The sequence below is a fragment of the Caretta caretta genome, chromosome 8, assembly GCF_965140235.1.
Source record: "Caretta caretta isolate rCarCar2 chromosome 8, rCarCar1.hap1, whole genome shotgun sequence".
NCBI lineage: Eukaryota > Metazoa > Chordata > Testudines > Cheloniidae > Caretta > Caretta caretta.
In genome coordinates, this window is record NC_134213.1 from 80,360,804 (window position 1) to 80,388,444 (window position 27,641).

Genomic DNA, 27,641 nt, shown 5'->3' on the forward strand with positions numbered 1-27,641 from the left:
ACCTGTGGTACATATGCGTCATCTTTCCCCCTTAATCTCAGTTCACTTTCCTTTCCTCTTAAAGACAATTCCAATGTGGAAAAGCAAAAGATCCTAAGCGTCCCTCGTGTATTGAGCTCCACTTTTCATAAATCCTCACTGAGAGCATCAAAACAGAAGGAAATAGTTACCTATATAAGTATTTTATCCTCAGACGGTAAGAAAGAATATCTCTGTGTCTGATTACTTAGATGTCAATGGAGCTTCATGCCAGTTTACACCAGCTGCACATCTGATCCAAAAGTATGGATGGACAGATAAGAAAGCATTAAATGTTAAATAAATACAACAACACTGAACAGTAAGACGTTTCCTGACCCCTCCACTGTTGGCTGGATTGAGAAAAAGAAATAGGATCCCTCCTATACCACAACTAAGAAAACATAGTGAGAATAATAGCTTTCAAATAAACGGAATCAAAACATAAGCAATGCTTTATTGGGGTAGCCAGTAGCCAATTAAATTGGGAACTAGTACAAACAGATTGCATGAGACTCTCTTTTAACAGAGATCTATGGTAACAAGACAACCTCTTTCACATTTTTGGAAACAAATATTTAAACCATAAATCAAGTAAAACATCAAAATTATTCATTGCAACACCATTAAATAGAATATTTTTTAAAAAAAAAACTGCAAAAATCTACTCTATACAATGTTCTTCAAAATTTGTAAGAAATTTTTATAAATTAAAATAATAAAATGAACTTTTGTTTTTGTTTTACAAAGCAACACATGCTGTTTAAAAACAAGTGTACATTACTTAGAACTGTGAATAAAACTGGGTGAAAACAAGCTGAAAATATGACCACCACCAAAATACACAACCAAGCTTCACCTCTTAGGAAGGCCTTCTGCTATAAAAGGTGCTATGTTAATTGTACGTACAGCTTTAAACATTGCAATATACCACAAATAAACCTTAATAAGGTCAAAAATATGACCCTTTGCAGAAAGGGGTGAGTTGGCAAATCCCAATCCAGTCACACAAGTTACAAGGAGCAGTAACTTAGTAGATATTTGACATAAATCAGAATCTACTTCTGTTTCCTCTCCCCAAATATATGTAAACTTTTAATAGTACTTTAAGTAATTCTTGAAGATTAACCTCTTGTTTGGCTTAGAAACGAAGAACTCCCTTTCTTCACTTTTTGTTCAGAATCTGATTTAATCATTTCAATGTATTCTGTTTAGGGAGCTGCAAGAGAAAATCATTATGTACCATGTGAAAATCCACACCATCCCTCTCAGTTCAGTCATAGTACAGTATATTGCCAAATCTATCCAATGGGATATATATCATTTCCATTTGGTTTAAATTCTTAAGACATATATTCTCTCTTTACAAAGTTCCATCATATGAAACCAAATTGTTTGTTTATTGTTATTCGAGGCACAACAGGACCCCAATTAGACCATTCGCTATAAAGAATTGTTCTTTAGATGTTGTGTCTGTAGAGGTTTTACGTGATATTCATAGATTTTCAGAGCTGGCCCCAGTTTTAACGCAAGTCCAGTCAATACATCATTTCTTGTCATCAATAGCAATGATTTGCCGTCAATTTCCTAGAAAAAGAATTAATGCGTAATTAAGGGTAACGTACACATCTAAAAGATTACAAAACTATTCTCAACAGACAGGAGTATACTAAAGAGGATCATTCATGAAGAACAGGACTACTATGCTCTATTTTTTCATAAACTGTAAACATCTGTAAACAAATGATGACATCTGCCAATGGGCTGATTTTCAAAAGTGCTCAACCCTTCAGCAGCTATTGACTTCAGCACCTCTAGAAATCACGCTATTTATTCAGGTGTCTAACTAGAAGCATCCGCATTTGAAATTTTTCCCAGTTATTTGTTTCAAATTCACAGATGCAGGAAAATGTTTTAATTATTAGGTACAGCAGGAAGGGTGGTCTTGTGGCTAACACAGTGACCTGCGGTGCAGAAGATCTGAGTTCAAGTCTCAGCTCTGCCATAGATTGTTTTGTGTGATCTTTGGCAAGTCACTTGATCTTCCATGCCTTTTAAAAGACGGTAATAATATTTCCTTTCTCCCTTGATTTGTCTGCCCTGTCTATTTAGAGTGTATGTCACTCTGGTGTTTTTGAAAATCCCACCCCAAAACCTGAGGCCACTTTTAAAAATGTGCCTTTAAGTGACTTCTCTAAGGTCAGAGCCAGGAATGGAATCCACATCCCTTGAGTCTCCGTCCTGTGCTTTCATCACAAGACCACCCCTCCCCTCACAGTACTGCAGTCAGGGCTTAATTTGTGCCAGGGCTTGCCAGGGCTGAGCCGTGGAACCTCTTGGCTTGGCAGTTCATAGGCCCAGCACCTCTGGGCTTGCTGCATCAGTTATGCATATAAATAAATTGCTTGAGCCCCAGCACCTCTTTCATTACAATTAAGCACTGACTGCAATGGTACTGTGTGGCACATCCACAGAATGCAAACTACAGCTATAAGGCTCTATACATGCATCAAAGAAGCATAATGAGCAATATTTTTCTCGCATCACATGGTGTAGCTGGAGTGCTTTCTGAGGTCAGCAAGTCCCAGAGAAGTTTATAGCTTTACACAGTTTGCCTACACTGTTTTATGTTCTTTTTTCCACAAAAACAACAGCATTTACTGATTTAGAATGTGTTAGGAAATAACTTAGACCCAGTTCACTCCCTCTAATCATTGCTATTTGCCTATAATATACATAGCTAGTTATCAAAATGTACTAAGCTGCCAGCATTTAGGTGAAGCAAGAAAACAATCCAGAAATGCAATGTTGTTTTGCATTTACATCTTCCAGTGCTACATTTTTCCTTACTAATTGAAATGAACAAAGTTTGTCCTGAGAATGTTAACTTCAGAGCAAATTAACCATTGGGTTCACAATTCAAACAAAAAGGAAAAACATAAGATTCATGCTAGTGGAAGTATTGATTGGCCTGAACTCTGATCATTCTTCACTTTGGATAACTATTATTAAATGCAAAGTGCACAGAGAATTCACAACAATTTTATAGACAAAATATATGCATTAATGATAGCCCGAGAATTAACTGACAAGTCTATGGCACCCACACATAACTTTGGAAGAACTGTTTATAAATATTTTCAATTAGGACGCAGCAAACCAAAAATAGATTTTGGTTGAAACTTCCCCCACACCCTCATTACTCTGGTTAATCCCTCAAATGAAATTCATCATAATTTAATATTTCTGACAAATGTGTGTTTTCAACAACTCATTATCCAAGTACAGTAGCTGCCTCTTACCAATTGTTGAGAATTTTAATGGTCAATAATGGTTTCTACTCTTTCTTCTCCATTCATCACAATCCTCTTTGTAGTGATTTTGATGCCATTAACTATTTTGCTGGCCGTTATGACTGATTTGAAGTTGCCTTTCCCACTGTTGTTCAGTGATGTGATGGAGGATGAAGAGCAGCCCCCAACTCGCTGGGAACCAAATGAAGTAAATCCAGTCCCTGAAATAGGAGACACTCCAGCAATAGAGACAGAGTATCCTTCACCACTTCTGCTTCGTCTTCCATGGAGTCCTCGCTGAATGCCAGAAATTCCATCAAGTAGATCATCCCAGAGTTTCACTGTAAAGGAGTCCATTCCTCTCAACACATCTGTGTGTGGGCTACTGAATGGGAATTCAGAATCAAAGTGACTCCCACCCCTGCCTTTCTCTCTAACTCTACCTTTTTCTCCACCTTCACCTCTACCTCTTCTGTCTTTTCCACTTATACCTTCTTCACTAGACATGTCATAGACATCCCGTTTTTTGGCATCAGATAAAACCTCATATGCCTGAGAGACTTCTATGAATTTCCTCTCTGCTGCCTCTCTGTTCTCTGGGTTTTTATCAGGGTGCACCTTCAATGCCAGTTTTCGGTATGCCTTTTTAATGTCATCTGCAGAGGCATTTCTTTGAATACCTAGAATGTCATAATAATTCACCATCTTGTCAAGATGTTCTTAGCAGCAAAATTCAGCCTCTGTCCTCAGCAACCATTGGCAATCCAGTGAAATTCCTCTTGGCACTCTCTCTGTCCTTCAAGTTTAATATGGTTGAGTAATATCACAAATTTTTAAAAGGAAAACATGTTTATATTAAAATGATTTACAAAATGTCTCTCTGTGCTCCTCCATGTTTTTGTTAAGGTATCTTCATTAGAGAGAGACATGGAAAACTAGCTATTTTCCAACCAACAGTCTGCTTTCAAGATAGCTATGAAGAGGCCTTTGTTGGAGGGGGGATTGTGACATCAGAGATAAATCAGCTAATAACCATGCTGAGGACTTTAGTTCATTTGCATACTGCAATCTCATTGCTTAAGGTGCTGTGACAGTGGTTATGAAGGGCCAAATTTAGCATTATTTAAATATAATCCTCTGGCTACATGACAGCCATAAATATTATTATTGTTTTTGGTAGCTGGCACTGAAAGTTTTGCTTTATCTGTTAAATATACAAAGTCATAACACATGGCAAAGGGTTACATGCATCAAGTCACCCATACACACCAGCTGCATTGTCAGGACAGGCATCCTAGCAAAGCTCTTCGAATTCCTCCTTGCGATGTGTTTCAGTCTATTTTAGTGTCTTGCTCTTTGAGCCAATTGTTCAGAATGTTTATGGCTCATATTTTCTGTCTTGGTATTTTGCATCTTCCTACTTATCTAATTCCCCTCTATCCCCAACTCCCTCACAGTTACAATAACCCGTTCCCTGCTAATTTGCTATTTTCACTGTTTTATCGTAATTTCTTCCACTGAAATCGACTTACATCCACTGAAATCAGAGAGATATTAAGATTTAATAATACCAGCAGAAGTATAATCACCTTATAATCAACCACTTACACTAGCATTCACAATATACAGTTTTTTAAAAATGTCTTTTTCCTCATCTGAGAAAGACAAGGGGGGGTGAGGTAATATCTTTTATTGGACCAACTTCTGTTGGTGGAAGGGACAAGCGTTTGAGCTTCACAGAGCTCTTCCTCAGATCTTTTTCCTCATCTGTAAGACATGTTCAGGTTTTAAAGCAGCTTGGAGCCATTTATCAGTGTATTTTATGGATGAGATGTATTATACATCTCATTACAAAGAAGTGTGGACTCAGTTACAATTATGCAAAAGGTGGGATTTGAGAACAAAGAAAGCGATCATATTTTCCAACAATTCCCTAATACATATGTTGTAGCTAACCACTATACAAAAGAATGGCCCATGTGTTCCCTCTACTTAATGGAAGCAGTTCAGTGGAGAACCATTTTCTATGGCAAAGGTAAGGCAAGGGGTTATGTGGGACACTTCCCTCCACACACACAGTCACTTTCCCCCTTCAAATGTGTGTGGCTCGGGATGAAGGGAGAGAAATGCATTATATGCATGTCTAGCGTGACCAGATAGCAGATAGCAAGTGTGAAAAATCGGGACTGGCGGTGGTGGGTAATAGGTGCCTATATAAGACAAAGCCCCAAATTTCGGGACTGTCCCTATAAAATAGGGACATCTGGTCACCGTATGCATGCCTGCCCATTCCTGCCCTCAGGCGAGTACATAAGTAAGGGTGGAAAGTCCTGAAATAGCATTAACTCCTGGTGCAATCTCACAGAGGATAGCCAGGGGGCAGAAGCCAATGCCAGCAGAGTTAGTGATCCCTCTGTGTTGCCATAGCTGGGTTCCTGATGATAAAGATCTGAGGAGCCTTAGAGATCCAACAATTAATAGAAACACACACAGATAAATGGAACCTTATGAACTAGCAGCTTTCCTCCCAAAAGCACCACAGCGGTCCTACCTTCATCATAACAAAAATAGCACTTAGCACTTCTATGCTGCTTTCCATCAGGTGATCTCAGAAGCTCTGCAGATATTAGTGAGAGTTGGCCTCACAAGAGTGCAGGAAAGTTGGCAATTATTACTGCTGCATTATTGACAAGGCAACTAAGGCACAGAAAGAGTAAGATTCTTGACTGAACTCACCCAGGCACGACTGTCAGAGGAAGAAAAGCCAGAGCCCCTGACTTCTCAGACTGTCTCTTTCTTAATTGTAAAACCAACCTTCCTGGGGTGGTGGAAAGGAGTCCCAGGTGATGTTCTTGATGGTGTTAGAGAAGTAATAGACTCAGTCAAATCTGTTGTCTGTCTGATTACTCATCTTTAAATGTAAAATATGCTGAACAGTTAGCTGCAGCTGTAGAAAGAGGCTCCTTGAGCCCTTCCAGAGAATTACCCAAAACAAGGCTTTTTTTCCCCACAAGAATGAGACTAAATTTAGCCACCGGCTGCACTCATAAATCATAATCAGTTGGGATTTTATTTCTCAGGCTTTAAGGTCAGCTAGATTAACTCAGTAGCAAGAAGCTAATTTTATTCCTTTTTGAATGCCACTTTTTTTTTTTTTTTGGAAAGCCTGCATTTCATTTTAGCACTGGATGGCTCTATGCCAAATAAAGAAGGCTAGAACAGAATTTTGATAGGCTTCTTGTCTGTGAGAGGAAGAGTTTAGAGCTGCAACGTTTGAAATGCTTTATGGAGGTGATGGATGGATGGATGGGGTGAGAGACAGAAGTTTAGAGCCACCTCCATTAAATGACCAAAGTCTTTTAGTGCAAAGGTTTCAGGTACATCAGAATGTAACAGGTAAAGAGGCAGCCTACAGGTCCTGAAATCTGTTAAACCTTTGCTAAAACATGCATGTTATAAATATATCTTTTAAGCCAAATTAAAAAGGGGGTTGCTGAATTGTATGATTTTTTTAAAATATGGTTTATATATATGTTACATTTACATATGTTACACTTATAAAAAGATTCCAGATCTCTATCCTCCCCTTCAAAATTGTTCTTATCAGCTGCAAAAAGCATTGATTTTGCAAAAATGTAAACCAAGCAAAGAAAAGAGGCAGAAATAGAATGTCAAGAAGAGATTATTACTATGCAGTTTTTACAGTTGTAATTTCTATCTGGCCAATATTTTGTAATTTATCAGATCCTGAACTAAATGAAATAAGCAGCTTTTAAGAAAAACATCTCCTCGAAGGATGCAGAGAATAAAAATACAACTGTTTCCAAGTAGATACGTTCCCATATCTTCATTATGGAGAGAAGATTTTCACAGAAGACATTGTTATTTATTTGTTCTTTTGTTAAAAGACATTTTGGCCCAGATGTTCAAACTTGGGTGCTCTAGGATCTCATCTCCAGAAGTATTAAGCACCCACAGATGTCATTCACCCTGAGTTATGACTGCTCAGCATTCTGGAAAATCAGGGCAATTATCTAGGTGCCTAAATATGAATTTCGGTGCCTAACTTTGAGCACCCAAGTTGGAACATTTGGGTCTCAGTGATCAGGAATGGTGCCAGACTAACAGACCTGGAGATGTATGTTCTCTGGCTACAAAAGAGGCAGGCACATCACAGGCAGTTCTAGTGCAAATTTCCCTTCGCTACCCCACTGTTGCTCCTCAGCTGTGTGCAACTAGCCCAGTTTCAATGGCCCATTCAGTCTAACTTCACAGCTGACAGATTGCCAGCAAGTGTGTCAGCCAATTCCAGTAATGATGATGGTGGTTATGTGGATGCTTGTCCACTCGATACAAGACAGACTAAACTCATTCCACATGGACCAATGACTTTCGGTCATTGTTGGGACTTTTGTTGGTACTGAACCATGAAACAGTAATCTGTAGGAGAAAGGATCCATATTGCATTACCGGCTTACTGAGTGATCAGTCCCTCGCTATCTTTTTCATTGATTCTTCCTCAATGATCCTTCCCTGTCACATCAAGACAGCTACTGTGGAACCTTTCATCCAAGGGGGAAGTGCCACCTTTGGTTTCACTGCTTCTACTCAGATGGCAGAAATGCTGTAGGAGTAGGCTGTTCCAGCAATCACCTTGTTTCCCCTGAGATAAAAAGCATACCAGTGTCTTGTGCCTCCTCTCCAGCAGCCCAACAAGTGAAGAACCAACATCTTTCTCAAGGCAATTACAGGCCGGTAAGCCTGACTTCAGTACCAGGTAAACTGGTTGAAACTATAGTAAAGTACAGAATTGTCAGACACCTACATGAACATAATTTGTTGGGGAAGAGTCAACATGGTTTTTGAAAAGGGAAATCACGCCTCACCAATCTGCTAGAATTCTTTGAGGGGGTCAACAAGCATGTGGACAAGGGGGATCCAGTGGATATAGTGCACTTAAATGTTCAGAAAGCCTTTGACAAGGTCCCTCACCAAAGGCTCTTAAGCAAAGTAAGCTATCATGGGATAAGAGGGAAGATCCTCTCATGGATCAGTAACTGGCTAAAAGGTAGGAAACAAAGGATAGGAATAAATGGTCACTTTTCAGAATGGAGAGAGGTAAATAGTGGTGTCCTCCATGGGTTGGTACTGGGTCCAGTACTACTCAACATGTTCATAAATGATCTGGACAAAGGGATAAAGAGTGAGGTGAAGATACAAAACTACTCAAGATAGTTCAGTCCAAAGCAGACTGTGAAGAGCTACAAAGGGATCTCACAAAACTGGATGACTGGGCAACAAAATGGCAGATGAAATTCAATGTTGATAAATGCAAAATAATGCACATTGGAAAACAATCTCAACTATACTTATAAAATGATGGGGTCTAAATTAGCTGTTACCACTCAAGAAAGAGATCTTGGAATAATTGTGGATAGTTCTCTGAAAACAACCAATCAATGTGCAGAGGCAGTCAAAAAAGCAAACAGAATGCTGGGAATCATTAAGAAAGAGATAAATAACAACACAGAAAATCTCATATTGCCTCTATGTAAATCCATTGTCTGCCAACATCTTGAAATTGCGTGCAGATGTGGTCTCCCCGTCTGAAAAAAGATACATTGGAATTGAAAAAGTTTCAGAAAAGGGCAATGAAAATTATTAGGGGTATGGAACAGCTTCCGTATGAGGAGAGATTAACAAGATTGGAACTTTTCAGTTTAGAAAAGAGATGACTAATGGGTGATATGATAGAGGTCTATAAAATCATGACTGATGTGCAGAAAGTAAATAAGGAAGTATTTACTTCTTCTAATAACATAAGAACTAGGGGGTCACCAAATGAAATTAAATAGGCAGCAGGTTTAAAACAAATAAAAGGAAGTTATTTCTTCACACAACGCACAGTCAACCTGCTGAACTCCTTGCCACAGGATGTTGTGAAGGCCAAGACTATAACAGGGTTCAAAAAGGAACTAGATAAATTCACGGAGGATAGGTCCATCACTGGCTATTAACCAGAATGGGCAGGGATGGTGTCCCTAGCCGCTGTTTGCCAGAAACTGGGCATGGGTGACAGGGGATGGATCACGTGATGATTATCTGTTCTGTTCCCTCTGGGGCACCTGGCATTGGCCACTGTGGAAGACAGAAGAGTGGGCTAGATGGACCTTTGGTCTGACCCAATATGGCCATTCTTACGTTCATGTAGCAGAGCAATGTGCTGTTGCTATGCAAGAAAGACACTGCTTTCCCCCTACTTTCAATTCCTCTGTTTTCTGATTACTTGTAACCTTTCCTCAAGGAAACCTTTCCTCAAACCAAGACAGCAAGACTCCCAGGCCAAAAAGCAGCATGCAACTGAACTTGTGGACATAACTCTTTGATAGCACCTTCCCTCAGAGGAATTCAGCATTTTATAAACATTAACAAAATTATCCTCCCCACAACCTTAGGAGGTAGGGAAGTACTATTCCCATTTTACATATGGTGAAGCTTAGGCACAGAGCGTTTAAGCAACTTTCCTGAGATCACACAGAAAGGGCTGTGGCCAAGCCAGGAATAGATCTCAGATTCTTCAGCTCCCAGTCTAATGCTTTGATCACAAGAGCAGCCTTCCTCCAGCTACAGTGCATGTCCTGTAAAATGAGGATATTGTTTAAAGATAATAAAAAGTTGTCACCCAGAATGTTCCCTTTCTGGGAGATTTACCATGCACTAACTTTGTGTACAACCAGCCCGTATAATGAAAACGTGAGGGGTCAAAGGGCAGTGGCAGTCAATCCAAACCGATTTACCTGTTCTTGAAAAGCATTGGCTTGTTCTTCAAATCCTGCTGTTCTGAAGTAATTTACGACATCAGTGACAGCCCAGTCAGCAGGGTCAGGAGGTCTCCCATTCTCTACTGAACTACAAAATGCAAATTTAGACAGGTAATCACTATGTGTGTGCTTATTATATGCTGCTTCTGTGTATGCAGCCCACTTACTTTCCCCCAGAGGGAGGCATCCTCCAGGACCCTCTTAAAGAAATGACAGTCACTCACATTCTTCCCCACTTCAAAGACCCAGTGTCAAGGACACCAGAGAAAGGCTAGATACCTCTCCCTTGAGAATACATTATTGCTAGTCCTCAAATTGGCCAGAAGGGGTCAGTAGAGACTCCTCCTCATGTAGGGGCTGAACATGCTGCCTTCACAGCTCTCCCCAGCCTCCTACTGGCCTTGGAGCACAAGACCTACCAAGTTTGGGGTTGAACACCAGTCTCCCAAGACTTTGTTTGCTATTTGTTTTCTCCTACCAAACTCTGTTCAGGCGATTTCAGTATTTTGCCTTTGATTTTCCCTCGTCTCTTTCTACACAAACTCTCTTATGAATCAGGGATGCATCTGCACCATTAAGCACTCTACATGCTCCCATTATCCAAGTCTTTCAACACTGCCTTTAAGACTTAAATCTATAGATTTTCTAATCAGCTAAGAATCCTAGAAAACATCTGTTAAACACAGTCAGAATTGATTCCTTTCTGTGGCTGACCTCAGCCAATTGCTTTCAGCAGCATCAGAAACAACAAATCATTCAGAATGTTACCCATTAGTTATTAATTCAGAGTGATTCCAGACAGCATTGCTTAACCTTAACCTACCTTCTTATCTCAGATAACCTTTTTGGCTCTGCAAGTTGTTAGTAAAACCTGCACATAACTAGCTTGACTCTGGCTTTCATCCAGTAATTTAAGGAGATGAACAGCAAGCAGTCACTCACAGGAAACACCTGCTTTTATCAAATGCTTCTACAGCTACAGCTTTCAATGTACAAAAGAAGTTCAGCAACAGATATTCTCCATTTTAACTGTGCCATCCCTGTCAATAGCTCAGTTGTAGCATCAATAAGGAAATAACAAGAACTAATTTATGTATATTTTTCTGAAATCAGGCGAAACACTTCCACGGTCTCAAATGATCTAAAGGGACTCCCAAGAGGGAAACAGAGCTACAGTCAAAGGTCTTTATAATACATATTTTGAATATGAATATAAATAATTAGAAGCCAAAATTCAGCCTTTACATACGTGGCCCAAGATTTCATTGTAACCATTGGGATTTGCATGCATGTGTCCCAGGGCAGAAATCTGGCCCAGAGACTTACTGCTCTAGCTTCCTTTAGTTTGGACACGAAAGACAAGGACATTTACAGTATCTTTCATCTCTGGGCAGTCTTTAACCCTGGAGTCTAATCCCAGGTGCACAGCACATATATGTATATCTGTTTATTTATAATTCACTCGTCACTATGGAATGCAAAGGCTCTCAAAGTTTATGTGAACATACAAGTACTCAACAAGACTGTACGATCTATTGGAGTGGATTTAGACATTTAAAAAATTAATTCTCTTGCTTCACTTTTCCTTCTCTCGTCTCTTCCTGCATCTGTCTATACTGAGCTATGCTTGGATTGCTAATAGGGAAAGCAATGCCAAGGTGGTGAATCTTGCATCTGACATCAACACTCATGAGGTTCAGGATCACTGTGATGGAAGGGAGCTCCTGCTGCCGAAAAGGTCTAGTCCCTGCCCTGATGAGTCCTACTCTTATCATAGCAAAGGCCAAGTCCATTTTGGGCCTTGACAGTCAGGATTCAAGTTGTAGATTGTGGCCAGTATTGGACAGAGTCAAAACAGCATGCTGAGCTGAGCTAGGTAATGTGCTCAGGAGATTGATTTTGGCCTGTTCTTTCAAAGGTTCCTCTTCCCACTATCACCACTTCCATCTTGCCCGGGCTTAGTCAAGCAGCAACGCTAGACCACTGTGTGTTTCAGAGTGGCAGGAAGATCGATTTCACTGAAAGAGGCGGTGATCATCTCTGTCAGCACAGGGTCCACGGTCTCCTAACTGCTTTTCACCAGCCACAAAGAACAGGAGCATAATTGTGGATGGTGGCTCAAACCTCACTGAGCGCTTTGGGGGTCTCCCAGTTGTGTGACTGGCTGTTGCTTCTCCTCGGAATCCTGTGGTCTATATTTGTATGTGACAACAGAATTCTGGAACTTTGGAGTTGCATGGTAACATTGCTTGTACATTAGCATTTTAGCCCCTTTAAAACATTTTCTGTCATTCATTAAATATAATACAAAAGCATTCCACAGCAATGACCCCAAAACCACAGTAAGTTAAGGGCCAGGCTGAGAGCCCTTCACAAACAGACCCACTGATTTCAATGGGGCTACTTGTGGACTAAGATACTATTCACTGCAAGCAAAGGATTTGCTAACCAGGATCAGTACTGCAGAATACTTGTAGTATTTCTGTTAAATACAGAATTCATTTTAGTTTAAGATTTTTCTTGTTGCTCAAATTGTGATGCTTAAATCCTGAAATATACTATAAAAATCTATGTCCACTCAACATTCACAAAGGCACTGTAATTTGTAGGAGTGGAGTTTATAAGTATTACACAAATCTCTGCATTTTCCCCAAGGTGCAGAATATTCCTCTCACATCACATTTACAATCTGCGTCATCATTCCACTTAAAATAAAAATTGAGCATTAAAAAAGTATAGTGAATTTTAAAAGTGCTTAATTTTCCATATTCTTTCTATATAGCAAATGAAAGATTTAATGTGGAAAAATGCCTATTAAAATTTTGTTTACTAACAAATACGTTTTAATTTCAAGCTTATTGTACTTCAAGGCATGTTTTAAAACATCTTTATTTTTAGGTTTTAGTTCTCCATGCTATTGCTCTTACAGTACAGGAAATATTTACGCATAATGGTCCAGACTCATGCCAGGTATAAATACTTCAATGGAGCTACACTGGTGATTAACTTGTCCTAATAAATGCATGCTCCTGCCTCACAAGTAGCAGCCTCTTGCGGGACCTCAAGTGAGAGGTGGTTTCAAAAATTACGGAACTTAAAGCTTGGGAGGAGTGTGGCGGAATCCAGTTGAGTCTGGCTGGATTTGTAACCTTTTCTCTTGGCTCCCAGACTGTGGATTGAACAGCTTCCTCATTGCCTTATTATTGTGCAAAGCTCAATTCTTTAGACAAGGAAAGAGAATGTCTGAGAATCATAACTTAAGCCATAAATACGTGTTTATGTCCGGCACACAGAGTGCCTTAAAAGCTTAAAGGGGCTGGCGTTTTATGATCTGACAGGTTGAACTGCCAGGTACCAGATGCACTGATTACGAATAAAGTTGTGGCCTGCTTGCTTTTCACCACTGTCTGTGTGTTGTGCCTTTATTGCCATCATGTGGTGGAAGCAGAAAGTTCTGGAAAGATACAACAGTATCTTGAAAAAACAGCTTTTACTAAAGCTATTTATAACCTCCTTAACATAGTGCCAAATGCTTATTTTGTACATCAGCGCACGCACGCTGTATACATTCACTTAGAAACCACAGCTCCTGTTCAATTGAATTACATTACCCACCAGCTTTAAATAGTCACCTTCAGTTAGTAGCTGAGCCTCTATCATTTGAGCCAAAAGGGAAAATACATTAAATATAAGCTGTCCTTGTTTTGATTACTTTCCCCCTACAACACCCATGGTAAAGGTGAAGCTGCTAATTGAGGGTGGTTTCCGAATGGACATACAGATATGATCCATGTATAGTTACTGCATAAGTGTATATTGCTGTGCTGTAACCAATGCTTAAAGTAGATCTCAATAGGAGGGGAAGCTCACCAGTTTTGATAGCTGTCATCAAAGGTCTTGATGTTACGTGGTAACATCATCATCTTGTAGCGATGAGATGCAGCACGGGGGGAGAGATTAGGAACCATTTATCTACCTGGCTTTATATCATGCCCATCACTGTGCAGTCTATTTCCTTTGGAGGAAATGAGAAGGAATGTGTCTGAAAGCAGTTTATGTCCCCAAGCAGCAGGCTTGCAGCCAACCAAGCCGAAGTATGTTTCTGTGTGTGTACATGCATGCACGCAGCTTATTGTTCCCACCCAGTGTCACTATTTAGATTTGACCAGGGTGAAGAACCTGCACCGATGTCAAAAGGAATAAAAATAGCAGGTCGTGGAGGTTTTTAGACAGGAAAGTTGGAAATACATTATTTCAGACAAGACATTGCACCAAATGCATGCATCATCTCCATCTGTCATCATCTCTGGATAGGAGGAGAAGCCAGCAGGGGAACAGAACTCTCTCTGGAACAAGTGGATAGGTGCCTCCCAGCTGGGACACTTCTCCCATCAGGCTGCTGTGCCTCGCACTGGCAGGAAACCTGGAAGCCCCAGGCAGGTACCTGGCCCGCCTACTACCCTTCTTCTAATCCCCTGCCTAAACAGTTCTCACCTCCTCAACAAAGGAGGGAGCTCCCCCCATGCTATCTCCTTTGTTAATCCCTGGTTGTAAGGATGGAAGGTGCTGTGTAACTACAACTTTAGATGCTTACTCTCAGCATTTGTACAAATACAAATTCATGAAAGCTCTATATGAATAGCAAACAAAGAAGAAAAGAAAAGTGCAATGAACTGCAAAGATTAAGGCCCAGAATTTTAAAGGTAGGTAGGCATTGCTGTGCTCAGCAGTGCAACACCTAAATGATTTAGGAGCCTGAATTTCATATTCAAAAGGGATTTATGAACATCTACTGTCAATGGGATTTATGCTCCTGAGGAGTTTCAGAGTAACAGCCGTGTTAGTCTGTATTCGCAAAAAGAAAAGGAGTACTTGTGGCACCTTAGAGACTAACCAATTTATTTGAGCATGAGCTTTCGTGTCCGATGAAGTGAGCTGTAGCTCAGGAAAGCTCATGCTCAAATAAATTGGTTAGTCTCTAAGGTGCCACAAGTACTCCTTTTCTTTTTGCTCCTGAGGAGGCAGATTCACTTAGGGTGACCAGATAGCAAGTAAGAAAAATAGGGATGGGGGGTAATTGGCACCTATATAAGAAAAATCCCCAAATATCAGGACTGTCCCTATAAAATCAGGACATCTGGTCACCCTAGATTCACTACAGATTGGAGAACAGCGTGGCCAGTGGCAGCACAACAGCACAGTGCTGGGAAAAGGCGCATACTGGTGACCAGGTGGTGCGTTGCAAATGTCTGTGATGGATAAGTTCTTAAGTAGGGCTATAGAAGTGGATTGTGCCCTAGGGGAATGAACAGTGACTGTAGGTGGCGATGCATTCCCAAAGCTTTGTAACATGCTAAAATGCATCCTGAAATCCATTTAGATAGTGTTTGGGTGGAAATTGAACATCCCGTCACTCTCTCTGAGAAGGCGACAATCTGGGAGAAGCTCTGAAGAGGTTACTCCTATCAGGATAAAAGGCAAGAGCTCCTCTCATGTCCAAAATGTGAAGATTGGTTTGCTCCCATGAGGCACTTTTATGTGGAAGTCTAATGAAACCTTACGTAAGAAACAAGAATGGGGATATAAGGTTACCTTGTCCTGGTAGAATACTGTGTACAGTGGATCAGCCATAAGTACTCCCAGTTCCCCTACCCTTCTGGCCAAGCTGATGACTGAGACACTCTGTATCTCAGGAGAACACCCTGCACCCCCATGTTCACTGTTATAATATGATTGTGTGGTATCCAATGCAAAGTTTGTCATGTCGGGTGTCTTTGGAAGGCTCATGATGCACGGAGCATTGTTGTTATAGTAATGTTATAGGTTGTAATTTCATGTACATAGTTATGAGGCTGAAAATGTGTCCTCATGGCTTAAAACAAGCCCAGGCAAAACTCTCCAGGAACAGAGGGGCAGTTCATACCTCCTCAGGGCATGTATGGGACAAACCACAGCCCAGCCTCACAGGAACAAAGGACACCGGCCTAGACAGCATCAAAGGATCTGTTGGACTCTCGAGTGAGTCACCCCCCCTTCCCTTGGTCAGTTTGGGATTACGATGAGGTAATGCTCATCTGACCCTGAAGGGTGGGAGGCAAAGCCAAGAGGGAAGAAAGAACATGATAAAAGAGAGGGAGGTTTGCCATGCTCTTCCTCTCTCTTCCACCTCCAGCTACAGGCATCACCACCATGCGACTGAAGCAATGTTCCTGGGAACATGTGGTACGGACTTCACCTTGACCAAGTCTAGTTTGTTAAGTTTAGCACTAGAAAGCACTTTATCTTTATTTCTGTTGTAACCATTTTTGACTTTAATGCCTGGAACTTGTAGTCACTTTTTGTAGTTAAATAAACTTGCTTCATTCTTTAAACAAAAACTAATCCAGTGTTGTATTTAAACTGAATTGTGCAGGTAACTCTCCATTTAAAGTAACAAACTGTTGGATACTGATGCCCTTACAGGGGCAACAGACCTAAAATATCTGAACTGTCCAGGAGAGGGCTGGACAGTGCAGAACACACGTTTTGGTTGAAAATTCAGGACTGAATTCAATTGGCCTGTCAGATAAATTGCTCCGATGTCTACGTAATGGGCGATGCACCAGGCTCTGTGCACGGAGACTTGGATCTTTCTCCTCCTTGGCAATTTACGTGGTAAACAGACAGTTCTGTAGACTGTCATTACTTTGACTCAGAGAATCTTTGATCTTGGGTAGGCAGTGCTAGCAAGCATATCAAACTGTTCTGAGTTTGAGGATGCTGATGGAGCAAGACTCCTGGGGTCAAGATTTGCCTTGAGCTGAAAGTGGGTACCCTCACCTAACGCGGAGGCAAGTAGTGATGAACTTTGTGGGAGATCAGAGCAAGAATGGAACTCCCACACAGAGCTTGTAGGGGTCTCTCAACAAGTTGTGAGAGTTGAGGACTCTATTAGGAACAGACAGCTTGTGCTTGTTGGGACAGTAGACAGATTTGAGCCAGGCTTGAAGACACCAAAAGTCCAGTCTTGCATGGAGTGTCATAAGCTGCCATCTGTCCCAAAAGTTTAAGGGCTTGCTGTGGTTTGGGGTCTCTGATGTAGTGTAGCAATGAGACTGACTTTGAGGAGAACCTGTCTGGGGGGCAGGTACGCTCTGGCAGCTGTAGTCTAGCGTGGCTCCAATACAGTCTATGTGTGGAGAGGTATTAAGGCAGACTTTTCTGAATAGAGATGAAGGGCCAGAGAGTGGAAGAAGGGTAGGCCCTTGTTGGTTGCTGACTATACCTAAAGGAAGGAGCAACCCTTGAAGAGTGAGTCTTCCCTATAGAGGAGGATGACGATTCTCATTTGTCGAAGATGCACTGTGATGACGAAGAGGATTTTTCTGATGACTCTCTTGTTGGATGAAAGGCCAAAGGAAAGAACCCAGTGCTGGCAATGGTTGTTGCCCACAACAAACCATAAGACTCATCAGTGAGCTGGATTACTAGCCATATGGAAATATGCATCTTGGAAGTTGAGGGCGACAAACAATCTCTTTGGATCTAGTGAAGGTACAATTGCTGCTAGCTGAGGAATATCTCTTGCAACTGAGAAGGTGAGGGGTTTGAGCTCTTTATCGTGAACGGTCCATCTAGACCAGTACTATTTATTTTGTTAGCAGTGTTGACCACTAGAGAGTTTCGGGGGGATGGGAGAAAAAGATACTCTGAACGCTTGGCTGGTACTTAGTAGTTTTTGTTAGCCCTCTTGCAGGTAGGCAGTATGGTCACTAGAGTTTGTTATATTGTACAGGCTGGTAACAGTAGAGCATCATTGCTAGGCAAGACAATTTTTCCTTGAGGGGAGGGAAGCAAATCAGGGGATGCTGAGGTTCCTATATCTCCTCCAAGGGGATCTGCAGGGCCTCTGATATTCTCTTCATTATCTCTTGGAAGGTCTTGAAGTCATCTGCATAGGATGATGGAGGGGGCATAACAGCCCTATCTGTTGAGGAGAGGACTTCACTGATGGAGATACCTCCTCCTCCTCTGACCTTAACTCCTGTGCCCCAGGAGGGTCTGGCTGGGGAAGAGGGTCCCCGGGTACCAGTGGCTGTTGTTCCTGGTGAGTCCCATTGCATGACAGCAGTCTATATAGCTGATCACTATAAGGGGCCTGCCACGGCGTGCGCTACTCACCGCTTGAGGCGCCTCCTCCTGATTGCTCTGGGGATTAGCTCTTTCCAGGTCCAAGGCCCCCTTCTGCTGCTCACTGCACACCCTGCTGCCGCTCTCGCTCCCAGGTGTTACTCAAGGTGCTCTGCCTTCATGGCTTGGCCCGCCGGTCTGGTCACTATAGTCCTCCTGTTCCAGGGTATCAAAGTTTTTCCTTACAGTCTCAAGCAGTCTTCTCATTCCCAATGGTGCCACTACCCTAGCGGCTGGTAGGGGAACCCAGGCCTGCCCTCTATTCCAGGTTCCAGCTCAGGGACCCTCTGATCAGCCGCCAAGGCCTGCACCATCCTGAACCTTGCTGTCTTTTCCCTGAGCCTTTCTTACTCCTCCTGGCTCCCCCGTCTGGGTTTGCCACCCAAACCCCTTCCTCCCAGGGATTAACTGCAGACTAAATTCTATAGCTCCAAACATGCCTCCCTTCCCAACCGGAGTAACTGCAGACTACTTCCTGCAACCCCTTTCTGCTACCAGCTCCCTGGCTTCATAGAAGCCCCGCCTCCTCCTGTATAGGTGAGCTTACCATAATTAAGGCTTTCCTTTCAGCCTAACTATTCCCCCAGCTTGCAGCCTAATAGGGTTAATTGGCCCCCTGGCCTACATTAACCCCTTCAGGACGAGTATGGGGAACACGCCCCATCACAGAGCCCCAGGGTTCACAAGCTCACTATGGTGAGGTCCTCACAAGGTTGACGGGACAACTGGTTCCTGGGATCTCCTGGGATATACCTAGGGGAGAGGGAAGCTGGAATGGGAAGATGGTGGAGTCTTGAATGGAAGTGTCTGTGTCTGAGAAGGTATCATCCCTGCCTCCAGTGGAGGAGCTAAGGGAGTCATTACCAAAGGCTGCATCGGTACTGGAAGCCTAGGTGATGCCCGCTGTCTCATTGTATCTGTGGCTGAGTCTTTGTTTAGTAGTGTGGCAACACCGGGGGATATGTCGGCTCTGGGGGGTAGGTTGGTACCAGCAGGACATTCCTCTCAGTAGCCCTCAGCAAGAGAGATTCAGGATCTTCAATGACTTGGAGATCCTTGTTAGAGAGGAATCTGATCGGTACCAGTGATCCTGGGCATTGTTCCTCAAAATGAAGTATGTTGAATGACACCAGAGATGATATAGATGGCCAGTCTGTACACTCTTTAGGACCTGAGGAAAACAGTACCAGAACAGGGGCCAAGAGGAATCTGTGTTTGGAGGACTCCAATCCAGGTACCCACGATGGTGCTGCACAAGGATGCTGGAAGTCTTTTCAGTGGTACCAGCATGTTGATACTGGAAGGGGTGGAAGCCTTGGCAGTACCCATACAGGGATGCAGGGTTTCCTTGCTCTCTGGCCTTTGGGGTGACTTTGCCTTTCTTTCAGGTTTCCTGTCAGGAGAATGGTAGTTTTCATTTTTAGAAGGCTTTGAAGCCTCTGAAGCTGCCCATTGGTCTATGTTTATCAGAGCCAGAACCAAAGAAGCTAGAGCACCCTTAGAGGCTGAGGCTGATGTACTGAGGGGGGTGTTCAAAGCCCGAAGAGCCCTCCATAAGAAGTAGTTTCAATCTGTCCCCCTTTAGCTTCCTGGATCTGCTCTTGAAGCTGAAGCAGACCTTACCCTTTGATGGGATGTAAGATGCACCGAGGCAGCTGGAATGCCCATCGCTGAGGGGGAAATACCTGTGGCAGGTCTGGCAGGGTTTGTAGCCTGGGGTTTCGGGTATAACCTATGTAGGAAAAAAGGCCATAAACCAGCAGAGGTCAAGGGTGGTGGAGGCCCTGATCGCAAACAAAAGAAGTGTGGGATGAACCCACCCCCACCCCAGAAAGCACAATTCTGTGCTAGAAATTAAAATAAGAAAACAGCAAAATAAATAAAGAAAAAACAAGCAAGCCGGATTAAGGCTAGCAAGCGAACACTGATATTCCGACTGAAGCTGCAAGGGGCTGAGAAGGAACTGGAGCAGTGACAGCTCAGTCCCACCCTATATACCTCTGGACCAGAGCATCAGGATGGGTAGGGCACAGGTGCAGATCCCTGGGCAATGCTGATGAAAAATTTCCAATCGAAAATGCACGGGCACACACGCACCTGGAGTGGAGTACCCATAGGGACAATTACTCAAAGAAGAACAAAGCATTTCCCCCCACAGACCATTATGAACTTGACATGATCAGGTACACAGTGCATATTTGCTTTATGTTTGTTTTCACATGCAGAGTGCAGAAAGGAATTCCGTAACAGTCTTGGTTGAAAAGAACCCAGCAGGATGCCCCCTTTAACCAATGTAAGGTCTGAGACCTCTGTTTCCCAGCTGGAATGCAATAAAGACAACGGCAAATGGGGAAAGCTTGCAAACCCATAAATACACCGGTTCCCTCCACCCCCAGCCATGAAAAGTAATGGAGGAATTAAAACTAAAACCAAAATTTCTTTGTTGTCTACATATAACATACCCCAGGAATTCACTTACTTTTTGACATCCAGAGCGCCATTCTCCTTGTTTTCCATGTCAACAGACAGCATGGAGAGGGTTGAGGTTTCTTTAAGTTCAGCAACTAATCAATAAGGAGGGGGAGGGAAGAGAGGTGTTTAATAATCAGTAAATACAAAAGAGAAATATAATGTAACAGAAATGAGTGTTCTCCTGCACAAGACCACCTTCCCTTTGGAGAGAAAAAGTGCAGTCAGGGCCCTGCTTTCCTCAGAAGCTGGACAAAGCTGATATCTCACAAACTAGGAAAAGCTGATGAGCAAACTCCAGAGGTGCTCTCTGCTCTACAGACAAGGACTGAACATTCAATTTGACCCTTTTCCAAAATAAGTGCTTTTTAATACTTATTTATAGGGTTTTCTATGCCCCCCTCCCATTACTCTAGCATCTCACCTATGTGTATAGAATTTATTCTCACAACATCCCTGTGAGAAAGGAAGCATCGGTGCCCCACTTTACAGGTAGGGAACTTTGGTACAGACGAGCTGGGTGATTTACCCAAGGTTACCCAGGAGGGTTGTGGCAGAACCAGGAATTAAATCCATGTCTGCTGAAGCCTACTTCTGTGCCTTACCCACACAACTATCCTTCCTGAGCTAGTGAAGTGTCTTCCGTAGCTGTAGTGAGTGCAGAGGAGAGAAGTGGGGACTCAAGGTTAGAGTGAAATTGAAGAAAATCCAATTTGTTCTCCCTTCTTCCCCACCCTGTGCGGGGATATTTTCGCAGTACATATTTTTGCACCATTATCATGTTCATGGGAGAAGTGCGGGGGTGACCCAAGACTTTTCCCCCCAGCAACTCACTCCTGTTTCACAGAGCACTGGGTAACTAACTAAATATTCAAGATGTTCTTGTTGTGGCATTAATGGATGCCTATGACATGTCACAGAGAAGAAGAAAAGAATGGGAAATCATTAAATCCATGTAAAGTTTACAAAAATCTAGGATATAAATTAACGTTTAAAAACACCTTTTGAAAAACCATTACTATATTTAATATATAATTAACAGGATGCAGAACACCAAATACAACTATTACAAACTCATCAAAAAGGTGTTTCTTTCTGTACTGTAGATCAGATCATTTAATACAATTCCCCCCAATCACGTCTCACTCCATCTAAGGAGATTACTGCAAAATGACAAGTGCAACAATTATACTATTCGCAAAATGTTCTCCCGGATACAGTGAAACAAGATTAAAAGAAACAAGCTTAAAAGAAGAAATAAAGCTGCAGGTGTGTGGTATTTTCATTTACAGCACACACAGACAAAAACTTGCAGTTTTTAATTACTGAGATGATCTGTTGAGAGTTGCTTTCTTTTTTTGCAATATACAAGGAAAGATTTTGGAAACTGAGTTACACACATTCACCATTTTATAAGCATCTCAGAAATCATTCACTAGGCAACGTTACACCACATTGTCATTTTTCTAGGAAAAAAGTAAAAAAGAAAAACCTACCTACAAGCAACTAAAACAAATCATTTTTACAAGCTTATCAAGAACAGCAAAAGAACCCCCAAGGATTTCTTTCATAAAGTAGGCTGGCAAAGGAATTCAATAAGGAGGTACAATTTGACACAGTGAAATAAGATCAGGCTGGCTCAGAGCCAGCATGACGTTAGGAACCACATACAAGCTGCACCAACTGCCTTCTGTTTCATGGCTGACTTTTTAAAGACACAGTGTTCTGCCAGCTCACTTTAGCTAAATACCCTCAGCATAATTATTTAATGCTATAAATCACACGTCTCCTGCCGCAGAATCCACTTAACAACTGCCTTGTAAAAGAGCCACAACTCTTTTGAAATTAATGAGTCTTTCCCCCTGCCCTCTTTTATCAAACAACTGCTTCCTCACAACTGCTTACACTGTTAAATATTCATAAGCAGTTTCCAACTAATTTAACCTGAGTGAAAATAAAGAGAGAGCACATTTCAGATGTTGCAGGAACAAATATGCTGCTGAGGGTCTAACAATATTTGCCCTTGGAAAGAATCTCAGAGGGTCCAGTTTAAGCAATTTCTTTTTCAGGAAAGAATTCCTGCAAAGAGAGCAGAAAATCTTCCCAAATCATTATAAGGGGGAGTAATACATTTAACATTCAGTGTAAGATTCATGATTTGCTTCTTGGGACCTCAACACTGTAAACCTTTCCCACCCACCCCTACTACCAAACGCAATGTATTTAGTAACAGTAAATTCTGTTAGGAGCAACTTTGCTCAAACTGTAAAGTAGCTGATCCAAGGAAACTTTTATGGAAAGTGGAAACAATTAGGGCTGGGAAGGTTAGTCACTGAATTCATAAATGAGTTCACTTAATAACACAAGTGACAGAATACTCCAGCCTTAAGCACACACCCAGAAATCTTAAGTGCCACCTAATTTCCTTTGAAATCTGTGCACTTCTGGTTCAGCATGAAAAACAAAGAAGTTTGAATGGAAGGGCACAGACTGTCAGAAGGGTACCACAATTGTGCTGCTGACGGGATCAGACAAAGGCAAGAAATGAAAGAAGAAACTCAGGGGGATAAATTCATTCAGTTGATTTGTACCTTATTTCACAAGTTGGTTCACTGATGTCAATGAGACTACTTGTAGAGTAAAATACTTCTCACTGTGACTACAAGTGGCTGAGTCTGGCCCAATGAGAAGCAAAACCAGGCAATTTTCCATAGCCATCAGCATGTTCTATCTATGCTACAATCATCTTATTTTAATTTCTCCCCCTAAACTTTTCAAGCAGGACATACAGTGACAGAGATTGTTTAGGTGGCTCTGCTAACCACTGCTTACACCACTGCAAATCTAAACTAACTTTCCTGGTTTTAGGAGTCTTTCAGTTGTGAAGAAATGTTTGCTTTTATGTAGATTAAATGACTGGCAGTGCATCAGGGGAAAAAACCCCAACTACGTACTGTTTGGCCGCATTAACATATTGCGGAATTCCCTCGCACTGCTTCTCAGCTATGACCCAAAGGGGTTTAAACACAAATTGAGCATGAGTTCACCTTTGACAGTCTGGGCTAGCACAGATCCAGGCATCTATCTGATACAGATTTTCTCCTATGCCAAACCTCTTAAAATTATATCCATTCAATTCAAATCCTGCCAGGGTCAGGAATGACAGAAGGAAATCATTACTATTTGATGGCTGCTTAGAAACTTACAAAGTAAGACGGGAGGCCTCTCGCTGATTTCCAACGGACAGCCCATGACTTCATGAAACAACTACCGCAGCTAACACCGACAGGTGTCCCTGCTGGCAGTCTCAAAAAAAAGAGGCCGAGACTGACTATGAAGAACCTCTGCTCAATTCACACTCCAAAGATGGTCCCTCCAGAGCAGTCCTGATGCACTCTGGCTGTGTAGTAAGGGGGAAATTTTGCACTACTGTTATCTGTGCCATAAATAGTATGTGAATGGCGTACTTTGGTCTCCAGGCTATTAATCTGACATCTTCATGAACACTCCAGTCATTGAAAACATGGTATTAGTGGTTTTGGCCAAAGTATTGTATGCAAGAGTTAAAGTTAATTTCCCTGGCAATTTCACTTTGCCTGCATTATGCAATGACAGGTAAATAAACAAAGCACACACAAACCATTCAAACAGTACAATTTTGTGTTAAGACACTGCAAGCAGTGGTGGTACATGCTTTTTTGGTGTTTTAGAATTTATTTAGAATAAATATATATATATACAGATAAATCAAATGGAATAACAGACACTTATGGGGCAGTGTTACACAGCAAAAGAACCCACCGCCATTTCACATCTCACTTAATGTACTGGAAAATGTGGCATAAATACGTGTTTGTTAGTTTAGCTACACAAAGCAATTCTCTTTGTTTCTCAAAAAGTGAGAAAGTTCTAAATGAGGACACTTTGAATTTGCTGTTTTGGGTGGTTTCTAACTTTGGTAACAAAACTGACATTTGAGGATACAAACATCAGGCAGCTATTCCCTCACAACCTCTCATTCCTTCCATCATGCTGTTCAATTAATCCTTAGAGTATTTAAAATAAAGTTCACACTGCACATGTGTTCTGCCTAAAAGTCCTTTAAAAGCAGAGATATGAATCCAATACATTAATGGCCTATGGAAGAGTTCGATGCTGAGCCCTAATCCCCAGGTTCTGTTGTTTTTAATCAGTTATGAGGTAACTTAATTCAATTAACAAGGAGATACCGTTGGAGAAATATTGCAGGAGAGGGTGCGGGCAGGCAGGGGACGGATATGGAGCCTTGTTGGACTGTTTGGCTTCTGTTACTGGTGAAAGGTATTTTCCAGGCCACACTGGGAATGAAGTGAAACTAGGCAGTTCTCCGTTCCATGCCATGGAGTCAGTCCAAGGTGGCCCTAAGTTTATGTTATCTGCACAAGATCAAACATTCAGAAATCTGTGCAGACATACATTTATTAATATCCAAATGTCGGCTTTCTACTGACAAGCTTTCCATGTTCCTGGAAGCGTTTGCAGTACAAGAAAACCAAATACCTCACACACATGCATGGCAGCAAAGTGCAGCAATCCTTTAGTGGAAGAGAGAGATGCTGGAATTTAGATCTGAGAGAGCAAGATAGAGCCAGATGTCTTTTCTTTTGCAATGACATGGGGGAGAAAATATCAGCAAATTTGTTCAAAGGGAAAATCAAGTGAAACAAAAAATCAAATCACTTTCACTTTGGAACTTCAGTTTTCTGCTGGACTAACTAGGCAAACTTCTCTTGAAAGAATGAAACAATTAGTGTTAAGCCATGTGGAATGTAAACTCTTAAGAGTGTGATAATCCCCTCTTTTATTCTTCTTTTTAAAAATGATGCATGATCCTTTTTGAGCTCATCTTCAATCCAGCAGCAAGTCCTGGCTCTCCACACAGGACTGTTGAAAGTTGCTCTAAATATACTTTAGGGCAAAGCATGCATTTTTAAGGAAGCTGCTGAGGGGAGGAATATAGCAGTAACTGAATCAGAAGAAGGAAACTGAATATTAAAAAAATCCCATTCCCTCTGAAGTGCCCAGCAGACCTCACTTACCTTTCTTCATAGCCAGCAAAAGGCTGTCTTCCTCCAACACAGCTGCACCCACATGCAGAGTTCCAAATAGAAGATGCTCTGGCCAATCACAGACAATCTGTCAGGTAGTGTGGCATTCTGGGAGCTGTAGTCCATAACTCCAGAGCAAGAGTAGCCTTCTAGATTTTACTGTCACTATGAGATCTCAATAAAAATATGTAGACCTACATCTGAGACTCACTAGTTGGGAAGGAGACTTCCTCCATGCTGCATTAATTTTTAAAGCATTGATTAAAGGGGCAGGGAACCTGATTTACTCTTTGCTTGTAAACAACCTAGTAAATTAGAACTGTATAAGTTAATTTTACTATGACTATTTAAAATACACTTATGATCATGGAATAAATGATGATAAAACAGACTGGGACTCCAGGAATGGAGGATTTTGCTCTGTGTTCGTCAACTGGATATTTAAAATCTTCTTATTGGTTTTCCTTATACGTCCTTGCAGTTAGACAGGAGAGACACCCCACAAATTAGGAGTTTAACAAAAGAAGAGCAAAAATGCTCAGAGATTTTATCCAAACTTAAAAAGAAGGCAAAAATCCCAAATCCCCCTTCTTAATAAGAATCTTCCACAACCCTATAGAAGATGAAAAATATCTGACGGTGAAGAAATCATCTGGCAGTTTTGTCGTTGTTAAAATTAATTCTTGCCAGGACGTAGATGGCCATTTGAAAGTGGCACAGATTTAGGCCAATCCATTGCCAGTCTACCTGCATAATATCCATAATTATCTCTTAGATCATTAATAGCAAAAAAAAAAAGTGAGAATTCACACAACCTGCTTTCTCATCCCCCTCCAAACTCTCTGTTCTCTGGCTCTAAATATTCATTAACTTGCCAAGAAGGGGCTGCATTTCCCCCTCAACTTCCCACTTTCCTGTAGTTTGATTATCATTTCTTAATTGCATTAGGATAGAATCTGTTACTTACCTTGGCACACAGCTTTGAGATTTTAACATGGTTTGCCTTGCCCTACCATGCCTTCACAAATGTTAATGTCCCAAGCCACACATGCCATTACATGTGCCAGGATCAAAAACTGCTGTTCCCGAATTGGACAAAGAGGTCACTGTAGAGGAGCATGAGCCACCCTCTCTTCCCTGAGGTCCCCTCCTGGCTGAGTGTTGTGCTGCGGCTAAGCAGGTGTGTGTAGTATGCTGGCTAAAAGCCAATGGCAGCAGAGATGTCAGTGGTTTTGAAAGGCACTTCTCAAGTAGAAAACGTGTGAAGAATACAGTAGTGTAACTTGCACAAATCTGGCATTCAGCTGGCCTTTATAATGAGTGCAAACGTATACACCAAGGCCCTGATCCAGAAAAGTTCATTACGTGCTTAGGATGCTCCCATGCTTAAAGTTAAGTATGTGCTTATAATGTGTTGCTGGGTCAGGGCTTAAGGTCATCTACTCTGATTTACACTCTGTGCAGCTACTTCAATGGAGTGACACCGGGTGTAAATTAGGGCAGAAGGGAAGAGGTTTTGAAGGAACAGCAATGAACAGGTGCATTCTGGGGTGCAATCTAGACTAGTAAGGGGTTGTATCACCACCTGCCCTGCAACCTGGCTGTCTTACAATGCCTTGCTGCTGTTGCTCCCAACTAGGGTGACCACCTTTTCAAAAGGCGAAAGTGGGACACATGCAGGAGCCCCGTCCCCTCTGTGGCCTGCCCCTGCTCCTCCTCTTCCCTCTGAGGCCCCGCACTCTGGCCAGGCTGGAAGCCAGAGCCAGGCTGTGGTCAGAGCTGCC

General features: G+C 41.9%; 1 protein-coding gene across 7 annotated transcripts; it reads right to left on the reverse strand.

The window, feature by feature from the left end:
* Window positions 1-455: 455 nt before the first annotated feature.
* Window positions 456-25,897, reverse strand: SAMD13 (sterile alpha motif domain containing 13). 7 transcript variants are annotated; one of them, XR_012669710.1, is made up of 7 exons: window positions 22,267-22,440; window positions 20,781-20,865; window positions 19,925-20,033; window positions 10,109-10,220; window positions 6,048-6,162; window positions 3,321-3,652; window positions 1,395-1,605 (listed from the first exon to the last, which is right to left on the reverse strand). XR_012669710.1 is itself a non-coding variant. In XM_075131683.1 (5 exons), the coding sequence occupies exons 2-5, from the start codon at window positions 20,800-20,802 to the stop codon at window positions 1,462-1,464; spliced, it is 387 nt and encodes a 128-aa protein (XP_074987784.1). In that variant the 5' UTR covers window positions 20,803-20,865; window positions 25,849-25,897; the 3' UTR covers window positions 456-1,461. The 7 variants fall into 7 exon arrangements, 5 of the variants coding, with proteins under 5 accessions (XP_074987784.1, XP_074987785.1, XP_074987783.1 ...); XR_012669711.1 differs by lacking the exon at window positions 3,321-3,652 and having other exon boundaries at window positions 1,519-1,605; XM_075131683.1 differs by lacking the exons at window positions 3,321-3,652; window positions 6,048-6,162; window positions 22,267-22,440 and adding an exon at window positions 25,849-25,897 and having other exon boundaries at window positions 456-1,605.
* Between the last annotated feature and the right edge of the window lie 1,744 nt (window positions 25,898-27,641).

Excerpts from the sequence above, each read along its gene's own strand:
- SAMD13 (XM_075131683.1), bottom strand. The coding sequence starts at position 20,802 with ATGGCGCTCTGGATGTCAAAAA. Across the intron at positions 20,034-20,780 it reads GGCGCTCTGGATGTCAAAAA|GTTATACCCGAAACCCCAGG; the intron begins GTAAGTGAATTC and ends TTTCCTACATAG. Across the intron at positions 10,221-19,924 it reads ATCTTACATCCCATCAAAGG|TTCAGTAGAGAATGGGAGAC; the intron begins GTAAGGTCTGCT and ends TGCATTTTGTAG.